General features: G+C 44.9%; 6 protein-coding genes across 6 annotated transcripts; 1 reads left to right on the forward strand and 5 right to left on the reverse strand.

Annotated features, from left to right (window-relative positions):
* Nucleotides 1–1,051: 1,051 nt before the first annotated feature.
* On the reverse strand, nucleotides 1,052–1,398 carry J7337_006356 (uncharacterized protein; the record flags this gene model as incomplete). Its single annotated transcript, XM_044824020.1, has 2 exons — nucleotides 1,052–1,211; nucleotides 1,262–1,398. The coding sequence occupies 2 exons, from the start codon at nucleotides 1,396–1,398 to the stop codon at nucleotides 1,052–1,054; spliced, it is 297 nt and encodes a 98-aa protein (XP_044679677.1).
* A 466-nt stretch (nucleotides 1,399–1,864) lies between these two features.
* On the reverse strand, nucleotides 1,865–2,138 carry J7337_006357 (uncharacterized protein; the record flags this gene model as incomplete). Its single annotated transcript, XM_044824021.1, has 2 exons — nucleotides 1,865–2,011; nucleotides 2,067–2,138. 2 exons carry the CDS (start codon nucleotides 2,136–2,138, stop codon nucleotides 1,865–1,867), a joined length of 219 nt encoding a protein of 72 aa, XP_044679678.1.
* A 1,693-nt stretch (nucleotides 2,139–3,831) lies between these two features.
* On the reverse strand, nucleotides 3,832–4,450 carry J7337_006358 (uncharacterized protein; the record flags this gene model as incomplete). Its single annotated transcript, XM_044824022.1, has 2 exons — nucleotides 3,832–3,889; nucleotides 3,972–4,450. The coding sequence occupies 2 exons, from the start codon at nucleotides 4,448–4,450 to the stop codon at nucleotides 3,832–3,834; spliced, it is 537 nt and encodes a 178-aa protein (XP_044679679.1).
* A 2,136-nt stretch (nucleotides 4,451–6,586) lies between these two features.
* Nucleotides 6,587–8,137, forward strand: J7337_006359 (uncharacterized protein; the record flags this gene model as incomplete). Its single annotated transcript, XM_044824023.1, has 4 exons — nucleotides 6,587–6,681; nucleotides 6,750–7,097; nucleotides 7,150–7,290; nucleotides 7,354–8,137. 4 exons carry the CDS (start codon nucleotides 6,587–6,589, stop codon nucleotides 8,135–8,137), a joined length of 1,368 nt encoding a protein of 455 aa, XP_044679680.1.
* A 1,494-nt stretch (nucleotides 8,138–9,631) lies between these two features.
* Nucleotides 9,632–10,755, reverse strand: J7337_006360 (uncharacterized protein; the record flags this gene model as incomplete). Its single annotated transcript, XM_044824024.1, has 5 exons — nucleotides 9,632–9,865; nucleotides 9,919–10,177; nucleotides 10,225–10,308; nucleotides 10,365–10,535; nucleotides 10,583–10,755. 5 exons carry the CDS (start codon nucleotides 10,753–10,755, stop codon nucleotides 9,632–9,634), a joined length of 921 nt encoding a protein of 306 aa, XP_044679681.1.
* A 2,446-nt stretch (nucleotides 10,756–13,201) lies between these two features.
* J7337_006361 (uncharacterized protein) lies at nucleotides 13,202–14,287 on the reverse strand (the record flags this gene model as incomplete). The annotated part of the gene is made up of 3 exons (XM_044824025.1): nucleotides 13,202–13,621; nucleotides 13,671–13,854; nucleotides 14,061–14,287. 3 exons carry the CDS (start codon nucleotides 14,285–14,287, stop codon nucleotides 13,202–13,204), a joined length of 831 nt encoding a protein of 276 aa, XP_044679682.1.
* Between the last annotated feature and the right edge of the window lie 4 nt (nucleotides 14,288–14,291).

Below are 14,291 nucleotides of genomic sequence, written 5' to 3' on the forward strand. Positions count from 1 at the left end.
TGGAGGGGATAGAAACCTGTCATCTGACTGGAAGCTTTCGAGATGATGATAAGAAATCGATGGAGGATCGTCTGTCATCGCCATACCGGGCTGTTGTTGTATTTGGGGATGCCGTTTATCCTTCCTTTGGCTCAGGAAAGTGTCCTGGGCCGGAGAGAAGCTTTGGTCCGTGGTCCTTTCAGATGTGACGCTGGACATTAGGAAAGTTGTTTGGGACCGTCGCTCATACTCTTGTACTCGAGCCTCAAGGTCCGAGACATATCTATATTTACCCAGGTTTAGATTATCGCTTTCAGAGTGTCGTTATGTCTTTACCTTTTTGTTGTGAGAGAACTCTGTTGATAGAGACAAGTAGCACTCAGACCCTTAGCTTCACACGCTGAACAAGCAGGTTGCCTGCCGTCACATCGCGTCTTTCGCTTCCGGCAGTACTCGCATGCGAGTGCGATCTTACGGCGTTTGACAACCTTTCGTCCACTCGTATCCTCTACCCTGGTTGCGTTCATGGCCAGCCTTGGGGTGATTGTAGCTGGTAGTCTTGCTTGGATTGACGAGTTCACCTCCCACTTTCTCGAGTGGACTTCGGATGCTGGTGCGTGGTAGGTTTATCTGCACAGAAAATACGCCAAACCCAACTACGTTAATCACTGTTACCCCGCCTTTTCGTCTACTTGGCGGACTATCTGCCGACCGTGACTCTGGAGTCTGGAATGAGCATGGGCTGGTGAACTCACCCCGCTTCCGACACTGGGCCACGTTTGCCGACGCGTACTAATAAGTTTCCGGCAATTATTCAACAAGCAAGCAGACTTCGATATCGCCATTATAACATGACCAAGCGTTCCAATTGATGGCCATCGGGTCGAAAACATGGAGTATATATATCATAATAGAGCAGGAGTCGTCTTCTTCTGCAATATGGAAACTTGATTAGAACAATAAAATAAACACAGACGCAAAGGTTTCCATGTTTTGCAACACTAGATCTATTGCTATTTAACTTCCCATTGAAGTCAAACTCTTGCTTTATCTTAAATAATATCCCCTTTTCTTATACTTCCCGCATATGTACAAATAACCTCGCACCAGCTGGACCAGCATTGAACGTGTCATACATTCTCATATCTTCCTCAGTCATGGTCTCATCAACCCTTGCATCAAATCTCAAAAAGAAAGCCGCAGTAAGCTTGGAAAGCTCCATTTGAGCGAGACTATTATCTTAGCTGATGCAACTGCAGTGAATGAAGTTTCTATAACTTACTTGATGCCGATGCACCTCCTAGAACCAACAGAAAAAGGTGTCCAAGATGCCTTACGAGTTTCTTTGCCATCAGCGGCCAGCCATCTTTCAGGAATAAAGTCCTCAGGTGATGGAAATGCATCCTCATTGCGGTGCATGGTGAAGTTCTGAGTTCCCACGATAGTCTAGAATTTCTGAGTACAGAGTATACAATGCATGTGTCAGATTTGACTCACCCCTTTAGGTACTGGGATTCCATCAATTACGGTATCATTATTTGCGGTGCGTGGCAAGGTCGCCACGATAGTGGGATACCTTCGAAGGGTCTCATTGATAACAGCCTGAAGGTAGGGTAACTTGCTGCATGTCTTGCGTTATGTCGATTAGTAAATACCACAGCTATCCTGGAGAGGTGTAATTACTTGGTAGTCGGGTATCAAACCTGGCTCTGGGAAAGCTTGGAGGAGCTCTGACCTCAGCTTTGCTACCACCTTGGGCTGTTTCAAACACGCCCAGAGTATGTATACGAACGTATTTGCTGTAGTTCCGCTTCCGCCGAACCTAGTCAAATACTTATCAGCTCGGCCGAATCATGCTAAGACCTATCTATCATCGTGTCTGAACTTACATGCCTCCCATACATTCCTCCGCAAGCTCCGAGTTCGTCAGAGGCTGGGCCGTGTCTCCGCTCTTCTCCGCACTGAGGACATTTCGGAGGAAGGGTGTGTGCGAGTCTTTCTGGCGTATTTCTTCGATAAGCTTGAGTGCATACTACACAAGATTAGTCGGTGTTGAATGAAGCAGTGTATATTCTAAGGTTATTCACCTTCTTCCATGTGCGAACATCCCTGAAGTATCCGCCGATGGTTCCAGGTACGTAGACTCCGTATTGTTCCATCTGAGGAAGAAATTCTTTCTATAGTCTGTCAGTTTCCATCAGCAGCTCGTCCAGTGGGTGGAGTTTACATAGATATAGGTGGGTTTCCAAGCCTTGATGTATCTCATGACCTGGTGCGGCTGGCCCCGCGGCACAGACCCAGGATCCTCATCGAACATAAGATGGTCTGGGTTTCAATCAGTCTCCGGTGTATAAAAGCTGTTTCATCGTCTGTTGCACCCACAAATGACGTCAAATCCCAGCCAGTGACACCAAGGATACACGTCGATGGGTCCGTCATTAGCTCTCTTCGCCCACTGATTCAGAAGCGCCTTGATCTTTGAAGAGACGTGGGGCTCAAAATCGAGCATTGAAGATTGAGAAAACCCTCTGGAGAAATTCTTTCGGCGAGTTTTATGGGCTTCGACGTCTCTATATCAGGTCAGTTCCGGCATGGCAGAATTCTGGGAACATGCGAAAAGACTCACCTGAAACTAAACAAGTGGTTCTCATGGAAGATTCGTTTCGCGCGCTGGTTCAAGTCAGCTGTGGAAAATCATGTCTCTTGACGATTAACTACTTACATAGAAGCTCTCTTCTTTGGTAAAGTCATTGGAAGTGTAGATTGCCTGCACGGCAGTGGGTGTTGAAAAAGAAAGTTCATTTGGTCCAACTCGAACCACAGAGCCATACCTAACATGTGCTTCGTGGATTCTTTCTGATTTTCGCCCTTGGAAGTTGCCGATTCGGCTCCATAATCTTGAGATTCGCGCAAGCGGCGGCCCAGGATACTTAGAAAGCGGATGGAAAAAGAAGTTGTATATAATAGAGACAGCTACTTTGAGTACTAATAAAGCACAAAGTGTCAATACAGCTGTCCTGAAAATTGAGGTATGAATGTCCAGTAACATGGTTGAATTGAAGTGACTTGTCGTGGCAGGCTTTAGTGTTTTTGACTTGTGATTGATACTGAGAAAGATCCTAAAAGGTATTCAAATCAGGGTATTGCACTTCGACTCTAGTTCTGTTATTTCAACATTCGCTCCGGAATGACCATCACTTTGAGAGTCTCTCAGATCGGGGAGTTAATTATGATGACCCCACAATTGTCGGGGGGATAACGTGCAGTCCATGATTTGTCGGTGACGGTTCCGTTCTCGGGCTCATTCCCGGTTCAGAAGGTCATGTAGTCTAGCTCGTTACAGAATGGCGTAACACGACACGACACGACTCAAGTCGCCCAGTTACATTACATATACTTACCCTACCCCGTAGTCGCTGTGCTTACCTTAAAAATATTTTATCTAATAATTATAATTTCTTGCTTCTGTAAACTTAGGGCTGTTGCTGCGAAATATACTGGAGTTATTATATAGGAAGCTGTTGTTTATGTCTTCAGTTATTATATGGTACCTTTAATTTAATTATCTAGTTGCGAGTTGCTTGACCCTAAAACTACGCTATGGGCTGTACGGGAACTGCACGCCGTGGCCTCTAAGTCTCTTTCAGTGTAAAATCCAGGATTATGGGGCACTGCTGAATGACAGCCAACATCCTTTAACTCGGTGTCTGGTAAGAGTATATACTCATTCGCTGACCTGGAGAAATGCTTTTGTTCAAGACGGCGATGAAATCGGTTCTTAAAAGGCTTAATATATATTTAAAGCCAGACACATTTATAATAAGATATTAAATTCCCCAGTCGTGTTCTTAATTAGATCTCGCCATCTGGAGGCAGCAGGTCCATATGTATCATAGTGACTCCAAATATCCTTTAGAGAGAGAAGTATAGTAAGCGGAGTCTGAAAGGCTAGCGAAGTATGCATCATGCTGAGGGAATCTTCAATCGCTGACCGTGACTCCGATGTTTGAGCATGCACCGCGAGCATGAAAAGGGGGAAAAGACAGGCCTGTAGCCACGAGAGTTTCCGGAGAGGTTCGATAGCCATGGCTACGTACTTCTGGATGCGAGTATCGCTGGAATCGAGAGTGTAAATTTCCTGGTGGATAAAACAAAGTAATCCAAGCTGCCATATGGCGTTAAAGTGCTGGACGGAATCTGTGTGCTCTTGGTCCACCATCGACACGTCTGGGGTCCAGTTTTCCAGCCTTCGAACGAGCTCTCCCGCATGAGCCATAAGTTTAAGAGTATCGTCGACTGATTTGCGGGATGTTTTCATTTGATGGACTCGGGCTGCGAGATCCGTCACCTCACGGAACATGAGGTGCATAGCATGATCAGGGAGATTATGCCACCAGAGGGATTGTATTCTGGCCCCTTGTTTCCTTCCAGCCTTCGTATCGGAACCAGGGACTTTCAAGCCACACGCCATTAGTAGGAGATACACATGTTGAAGCCAAGGCAGCGGAGGTTACTAACCATGGATAACGGTTCCAATCTCGTCAAGAATCTCCTGAGACACAACATCCCTAAGAAGTGTGCGGCTCATAGTAGCAGCCCAATTGTACTGGACGACCATGCATTGCAGAAATCGCCCACTGGTTCCATTCAATTTATCTGTGGCGTTTTTAAGTAGACGACGGCACCCAAGAAGTCTCGTACTCCAAGTGTCCAAGCCAGTATCAATAACCTATTCCAATTAGTCATGAAGTACATATTACAGAGTCTTGGTGTGTTTCTGTACATCAAATACTACCGACAGTAGAGCTGTAGCAGCGAGTCCTTCGAGGTCGGTTTCGATGGCTATACCCTCTCGGAACGCCACTCTCATGGCCTTGCGGTATGGCTGAAGGGCGAATTTTGGCAATCTTCCCAAGTTTACTAGATGGGATGCGGAGGCAAATAGTATTGTGCTTCGTAGCGAGCGGGAACTCACTGCAAGGTCGCCGTAAATGTCACGGTACGGGTTGCAATCAGGCCTCATAGGGTAAAGGCAAAGAGAGAGATTCTGCATATCTGTCATCGAACTGTTAGCTGAGCTTATCGAGAATCTAGACCGAATTAATATTACAGTGGCAGAACAGATAGTCGTCGAAAGGATCGGGGATTGAGGACGGTAACGTTGGAGTGTCGCTGATCCGGGACAAGATGTGATTTATGGTCTCCGATCCCGCAGTAATTCTAACGCCCGAGGCTTCCTCATCGTTGCTGTCCTCAAGAGGCAGCCAGGAATCTGCTATGGTATCATCGACAAAGAAATCTCCTGGTGCGCAATGGGTAGGCAACACAGTGGCTTCTGTCTCTGCACTCGACGAGGCGAAGGCCACAGTGATGTGATTCTGTAGATCCGAAACCTCGGCGCTATATGCCGCCAAGTTCGTGTTATTCTTGTGCGATATTCCCGCATCATCACTCGTCTCGTTAGTCGCGGGTGATGCTGGCTCTGGTGCATGAGAATCGTCAAGATTCCGATCGACAGAGCTTGGAGCCGGGCTTGTAGTGGAATGCTGCATGGTAACCGGGGCCTGGTCTGTGGGCACCGTGATATCTTGATTCATGGACAATGGAGAGATTGCCGAGTCTGTTATACCTACAGCACTGTCTTCTAGATGGAATTGAGATTCGCCATACGAGATCAAATTGTCATCAATCGACATTACGCCGGGATCGGAGACTGCGGTCCTCTCGCATTCATGTCGGCCGACCTCTGAGCGTGATCCTTGCTGCTTAACAGTTTTGTTTTGCCGACGAGGGCCAGTTCTCATGATCTTTGATACCATCTGGCCATTGCGATGCATAGAAAAATCGTTCAGAAGGATATCATAGCCACCGCAGGTAGCTCCACGTATACGACAGTTCAAGCACTCTGGCTTCGTTTCGTCGCATTTTTGGTGACGCCGACGGCAAGTCCAACACCCTGCAGAAGATAGGACCCATGTTAGTTAGTAGAACATTGACAAGGTCGGATGAAAGGCACGCACCACTTCTGGACCGTTTTTGGCGCATGATTCCGAGGCTGTTTCCAAGATATTCTTTGCAATGCAATGGTTGATAAGTGAAAGAGGCATATCAGGAGGGGGGAAAGATGTATGTGAGCTGCTTATCGGGCATCCACCCACCCGCTTCCGTAACAGGTAGACTTAGGCTCGCTTGATTGAGCCCTTCTGGGTATAGGTCCAGTGGCCCAAACCACTAAACCATTCCGATATACATCCCGTTCTGAGAGCATCGGAGATGCGTAAGAGTAGACTTATAACCTCAGTTAAAGTTCTAGATTGAAGAAACTTGACAAACTTTACTTGCTACAAATTGCTGGCGATAATGAAATCAACGAATCAGTCCGCATGCGTCTCATCGGTGATCAACCAGATTGAGACTGCTGGGGACTCTCAGCAATTACCAGAGCTCTTACGCGTGGCATCGACGATCAAGCTTAGCAAAACCAAGCAATATTTGATCACATTCCTGATTTTGATATGCAACTTGACGCAAGTAAGACATCCCAGATAAGCCGCACGCATATTTCGCCAGGAAAGTCTGCTAACCTTGTGGCACCAAGTTCATCTCCATGTTCTCGACTGTAGCTGCCGGTTACGAGCTTAGCAAGATTCTAGGAAAGCCTGTAGGTCCAGGACAGGCCAACTGGATGGCTGCGGCATATTCGTACGTTGGTCCATCATAATTTGCCACGGGATTTACTGTCGATAAAATGACTGACTCGTTTGTTTCAGCCTTACGCAGAGCGCTTTCGTCCTCATCAGTGGTCGCCTCGGTACTGTTTATGGTCATCAGAGGCTTCTTCTTCTCGGCGGCATTATTATCATCGCTTTCTCCATTGCCAATACATTTTGCAATACTTATACCTCCTTTATCATAATCCGCGCTTTTACTGGTGTTGGTGGCGGTATCTTGATGCCTAATGCAGTTGCTACACTTACTATCATGGTTCCCCCTGGCAAAGTGCGCAACTTCACGCTGGCCATATTTGCAGCGTCGCCTCCAGTCGGAGCTGGCATCGGAGCGCTAATGATTGGAGCATTTCTTGAGTATTCAGAATGGAAGTGGCATTTTATCTCTGTGTATGTTGTATGCGCATTTTTAGCATCTTGGACTATGTTAACTTGATTCCAGGGCGTGTCTTGGGGCCACTTGCTTTTCTGGGCTATTCTTTGTTCTACCCCACGAGCATCCCACCGACAAAAACGGTAAAATTGATTGCATTGGTATCATTACCGGTTTAGGAGGTCTCTTATTGTTCTCTTTGGCCTGGAAGTGCGTATTTCCCCTCCTCTCTTCCCCCGACACAGCATGAAACTTTACTAACCAATTTTCAAGTCAAGCGCCGGTAGACGGATGGGGGACTCCATATGTTATTGCGATGCTGATTATATCAATTGTCCTGATGGTCATTTTCTTCTTTTGTGAGAGCAAATGGGCTGATGAGCCGATTATGCCCCCTTCCATCTTTCGTGACAAAAGCTTCAAGGCTCTTACGATTGTCGTCCTATTTGTTTACATGGCCGTCGGTATCACACTTTGGTATATGGTTGCGTGGCAGCAATTGATACGAGGATGGTCCGTTCTCAACGTCGCTGTTGGCTGGATTCCATATGGACTGGGGGCATCCTGCGCCGTCATCTTGGCCGCATGGCTGATTCCCCGGCTTGAGGCACAATGGATCCTTGCTATCGGATGCCTCACTTCACTGACAGCCACTATTTTACTGGTTACAATGCCAGAACAACAGAGTTACTGGGCACAGATTTTCCCGTCAACTGTATTCGGTAGCTTCTGCCCTGACTTTGTATATGTTGCTGCACAAGTCATCGCCAGCAGCAGTGTCGGGAAAAAAGAGCAGGGACCAGCTGCTAGTTTGATCGGGACGCTCAACCTCTACGGCAACAGCTTAGGACTTGGTTTTGCCGGCACGATCGAGGCGAACATAGCGAAGAGTCATGCTAGCGAAGCTCTGCCGTTTCGGTCAGCATTGTGGTTTGGGGCTGGTTTATCGGCAATTGCGCTACTGATGGATCTGACCATGGTGCGAACGAAAAAGGAGGACAAGGAGGGCTGGGATTTAAATGAGACGGAACTTGAAACATCTTCTCCAGGGGAATAAAATGAGAGAATGGTAAGATAGTATGCAGGAATTCCTTCTAATTGTTATTAATGATGTGTTCCAAAAAGATAGATGGAAGTAACCAGAGATACCTGAGAAGAAAGTCAATACTAGGATCAAGATTGCGGAGCAATTCATTCATATTGACTGTCTTGACAACTTGAACTGCCTATGATTGTAGTACTTTCCATATTCCTTATGTGTCGCAGAAATTACACAAAAGCCCTATCGGGAACCTTTCGTAATCTGTAAAGAAAGGAGATTGTGTCTAATCAACGCCTCCTGGACTTTGGCGGTCTTTGGGTGTTTATCTGGTTTGTATTCGGCTCTGCAGTCTCCATGGTCTCCATCTAGTGACGTCAAAGGGCGAAATACCGCCAAGTTAACTGAAGAAACGTCTTTGGAGGCGGGGATTTGCTTCGCGAACAGTTTCCCCACCACGATGCGACAATAACCTTTGCAACATGCGGTGACACAGTGTAAGTAGTACCCCTGATGCAGTGTTCGATTAACTTTCAGAATTATTTATATGCTATAAATAAGAAACACTTTATATTTAAAACCTTTATAACTTATTCAGTGTAAAAGCTTTATTTAACTAAAAACCTAGTCTTAATTATAACTAAATCTCTAATAAGCTTTTCTACCTAATATTACTTAACTATTTAACTTTTTCTTTTACTACTTACTACTTAACTTATTATTAAAGATAATAATAATTTATCCTCTTTTATAAATTTATTATATTATATACCTAGGCCTAATTTACTATTATTAATTAAATTATACTATCTTTATTATTTTATAATACTGCTTTTTATTTATAAATAATATCTTTTTAATAATTATATAAATTAGTACTATAAATATATATATTAAAAGTAAAGTAAATAAGATTTATAAGGACTTTATTTTTAATATAGCCTTTTAAAATATTATTATAAAAACTCTTATAACTATTATTATTACTAAGCTTTTAGTATTTCTTATAATATAGCCTTATAATATTATATAATATAAAATATATTAAAAAGTATAAAAGTAATATAAGCTACTTATTAATTATCTATTATATAATAAAAGTTATTTTAAAAGTATTATTTTAAGTTAATAGACTTACTTTTAATAAATAACTTATTTTATATATATTTTATATACTTTAACTTAATTATCTTTATAAATAAGTAGTAGCTATTTATTTATATATTTTTAAAGTTAATTATTAAATTATCTAGCTTTTTAGCTAAAAGTAAGACTTTAAGTAATTATAAAGGTAATAAGTATATTACTTATATATATTTATTAGTATCCTTTACCTTTATAGCCTAGGGGCTAAAGCCTCTTCTAAAACCCGAACCTTAACGCAGTAAATAAGAAACAAACGGTATTTGAGAGGCTACTAGAGTAGTATATTATAGGAGCTGGGAAGAGCCAGCTATACCGAAGCTAAGCAAGTTACTTTAATACTTCAAGACTCCACCAGCACTATGCGGTTTAATCGTGAGCTGTGACCTGCGCCTTTTGTCGCTTATCCTGATCGTGTTGCTCAACATCTTCTTCCAAGCCCTCGATCACCTGGACATCTGAATCTAGATCGAAATTCCTGAGAGGGGTGAACTTGCCGCGACCCTCGAAGACCCATCCGGCAATCATTGCAACAGCCAAGCATGTCATGATCAAGACAGTATAGTTCATAGTGTCAGCAGTTACAGGATGGGTTTGCGGGATCTAGCGCAGTGTTAGCTACCAGAACAGGCATCAAGGCTGGAACTGGAACATACAAATGCCACGATGATAACGAGCATAGAGTAGAGAACAGCGACAATGTATACCGAAGTTGACCAGAATCCAAAGTCCCAGCGAGGACTCGCAGGGAGCATGGATCTTTTGGTCAACAGAAGCATGAGTGCGGGAAACCCTGTTGCTTTGTTAAGAAAGGGGCGGACAAGAATGAAGCCGGGGAACACACCAAAGCTGATTATCTGGCAAACAGCTTGTGCGCCGATTATAGCGTTGAATGCGGTTAGGGAGAAAAGATAACTGGGTTATGTTAGAGGAGGTTTAACGTTGATTGCTTTATATCTCACATTAGACCAATAGCAAAGACAATAGCACTTGAGAGATTGATTGACCACACAGGAAGGTTTGTCTTCGGAGACAAATGCACCAGCCTTGTAAAATGTTAGCTGTGGATAGTCGATTGGGATGGAAGTCGTTTAACTCATACTTGTCATTCCAGAAGAGACCATTATCTCGGGCGAAGGCATAGCCTTGACGACTCATCGTTATGGCCGAGCCAAGAGATGATGCGACCATGTTCACAAGTAGAATGCAACAGAACACTATTGCTGCCGCCCGGCTGCCGATAGCGAGTCGGATGATTTCGAGCACGGGGACTCTGCAGCATGTTAGCAATGTCCAGCGGAACCAAGTCATCGTTCTTACCCAGTAGATGTTGCAACAATGGCATCCAAGTCTTTGACAGAAAAGCCCAGGACAAGAATCCAAACAAGACCAATCGCAAACTGGCTGAGGATGACGACGATCATAATGCGGGGGAGAAAGCGCTTAGGCTGTGGAATCTCCTCTGCTAGATGTGCTGGGCCATCGAGACCCATCAGAGTTGAGAAACTATTCATTAGTCCGAGTAGAACCGCGAATCCCGTAGAAGAGTATCTAGTTTCGACTTGGTTAGCAAGCTGGAAGGCCAACGCATTTTTATTGGACACGAACCCGGTTCTGTTGCTCGTTTCTACAAAGACGAAACTCGCGGAAGCCTTTGGGGCTTTAACAAGAAGCAACACAGAGAAAGCGATGAAGCCAACAGCGGTCGCCCAGCCTTTACTGATCAGCATATCAAACTACGGCGGGCACCCGTGATATCTGTACTCACAGCCAATATTCTCCAGCGTGGGAATTCCCCTCAACCCAAAGCGGTTAACGAGCCAGCAGCCCAATGCGACAATCATGTAAGCGACAAAAAGACGCCATCTAACAGTGACATCAAAGTCCGCATTACAGAGATTGATCAGTGCCAAAAACAAGGTGGCGGTAACAGCACAGCAGGCAGCATGAGTCAGGACCCAGCCAGCATAGTTCAGCCAACCGAGAGGATAAGCAACCTGTCGCCTGTACTTCTCAGGGGTGAGAAAGACAGCGTAGTGATAAGCGCCGCCTGGAGGAAGTCAGTACGAATGACGAGCTGCGGATGATCGACATACCAGCAGTAGCGAATCTTGCCGAGCATTGCGCGAAGACGAGCATGATGCACATGACGCAAAGACTCGAAGCCGTGCTTCAAAAAGGGTTTGTATCAGCTCCGGCATGGAAGAGAATTCACAGAAGGCGTTCTGGACTTACTAGCCATAGACGAGAGTAGGAAGGCCACCGGCTGAGAGGCTGATAAACAAAATAAAGGATATTCCACCGAAGGAATTGATGGTAAGCCATCCTATGCTTATGCCGCTCCAGAGACCAAAAGTCTGCGGAAGGTGTTGAACTGGCGAGGGATTGATTCTAGTAGTCATGATGAATTGTTAAAGGAGTTATGGAATGACTTTGGATACTCAGGAACTGCGGCAACCGTCTTAAGTATATATCTTTATCAAGCTTCAGCGAACTCATGAGCGAAACTCTGTATCGCGGCCTGTTATAGTATCAGTATCATTGTCTACCTTTCTGAAAACATCATATGATATGCTAAAGCCATGTGATATCTCTATTCACTATAAGAAGCCCATTCAGTGATTCGAGATAGCACAAAATGAGATTTGAGTGACTGATTGCTGAGCAGTTTGATGTTGGCTATTGGACTAATCCAAACCAGGATATGCTAATGCTATCAGTGCAAGCCTTGTTGGTGGTATCAACTTAATGTGAAAGAGATAACAACAAGGAGAGATAACGCCGGTAATCATTTAGTTCTTGATTGGACAGATTCTTCCAGATAAGAATGAACTAGGCTAACATGTTAGCTTGGATGATGTTATTCGAAGGCTAGCGTTAGGTTATTTACAGTTAGATCTGATTTTGCCAGTAAACCCCGCATGAAGAGCTGCCCCATATTTGCGGCTGTCAGTAACGCTGTCTCCTGCATTATCTCGTGTTTCTGTATATTATGTTCCCCAAGAGCAACTAATTCCATGACGAAACAGCCAATTGGAAAGGATCGTATTAAATATAATATGGCCAGTCTAAGATCTAGAGATAGATATAGTAATAGGCCTGTTGTCTCTTGGAGCTTTTAGCTAATTACTTACAGATCGTTCGACTTGCCCGAAACGAGGTTGAAGACGGGATAAGGGAGGCCTTGGTGTCTGAATTGTCGCTCTCATAGAGCCGAATATTCTAGCGAAACTATAACTTTAATAACTTAGAATATGTTTAGTTTAGTATCTATATACATACAGTCAAGGCAGCCAGTTCTGCCTGAACTCTGAGTTTATTGAAGGCTTTTGGCAGTATTAGCTTGATACATCTTGAGGAGATATGAACTCGTAGGGATGAATCTCAATATTCAACGGGACCTGCAGGCAAATGGCATCCATATTCTGAAGGGGATGTCCGCCTACATAGGCGATTCAAAGCAAAGTCTTTCAGGCGCCCGATACCGTGTTTCAGGCTCTCGGTTCTGTCTGCTGGAATAGGATCTCATCCAGAAGGCTCAACTGCATATAACACTTCTGGATAACAACTTGTATCTCAAGCTATACATTAGCCATAGCAATCTGCAGATGTGAATGCTACGGTGAGACCGAGAAACATTGGACATTAGAATAAGATCTAACATCATGGTCTAATGATAGCAAGTACGATGGTGTTTTTAATTATTTTCCTGTAGCATTGAAGATAATTAGACTTTAGCCTGACCGCCGTAGCAAGGCTGGATAACCTGAATAATGGACTTCGGCTGACACTAAGTGCTCCTTGTTTGTGTGGTAATTGATATAGACGTTGATATAGACGTTGATACGGACGAATATCTGAGCAATACAGACAGAAGAATGTACTCATCTCATTTCAACTAAATCGAGCACGAAAGATAGATATTGGCATCCAGTGTGTCTAGGCTGCAACCTGCCCTTCAATGCTGCCGTACCCGAAAGGATCTTCCTTACTACCCAGCATGACAATAGGATCTTTCATATCCACATGACCACAATTTGGGTGACTGACCGAGTAACCCAACAACGACTGTACCTCGGGGTCGTAGTCCTTGATGACCTCACGAGGAATAGCCAAGTACTGGTTCTCATCCGCCCGGTATGAGCCGCGCACCATATGACAAGAAAAGATGTTGCGTCGCTCGTCGGTAATGTTGGCTCCAGCACCATGCCACACGCTACCGATGATCATAACAGCATCGCCCTTTTCCATTTCGGCCGTGGAGCACATAGACCTATCGGCAGGTCCTGAGATGGCGGCTTCGGGCCAGAGATGAGAGCCGACAATGACTTGAGTGGCTCCATTCTCAAAGGTACATTTCTGCAATGAGGTCAGCATGGTGATCAGAAGAGGCAATTCGGCCACGTACAGTGCCTGCAACGAGTAACCCCAACAGAGAGCTCTCCCCGCTACCTTCGACATGGTCAAAGTGTTGAGCCATATCGTCCCGATGGAGGGGTTGAGCCTTAGATCGACCACGAGAAAAGGCTTCCGATACAGCCAAGACGGGGTAAGACACGCACTTGTATCGCTTGCCGTCGCGGAAAGGGTAACTGTATGTCTCGATGATTAGATAAAAGCTTCAGACTTCAAGAGAATAGTGCTCTTACGACTCCTCTTTCAGAAGCAGCTTTGATGCCTCGCGATAGACAATATGGTTGATAGCTTTGTGAGCAAATGTTGGAGACTTTCCCGCGAAACCACTGCACAATCCATTTTATTAACCACTTTTCAAAGGAAAACAATGCGAGCGACTTACCTCAGAGGCGGGTCAGTAGGAGGAAACAGGGTGCCCTCATACTTGCCAACCTTCTGATAGTGAGGGTCGGCCTCTGCCTGAATTCGATCTGCCTCTTCTGGCGTGATGAAATTCTTGATGATGATACCTCCATCTCTGCGAATTACGCTGACGATTTCTTCGATGGGGGCCGTTGCTGGCAACGCCGTGATTTCCGGGTTGTTCCGCTGATGAGCAGGGTTAGGCATTTTG

The sequence above is a fragment of the Fusarium musae genome, chromosome 5 (genome assembly GCF_019915245.1).
Source record: "Fusarium musae strain F31 chromosome 5, whole genome shotgun sequence".
NCBI lineage: Eukaryota > Fungi > Ascomycota > Sordariomycetes > Hypocreales > Nectriaceae > Fusarium > Fusarium musae.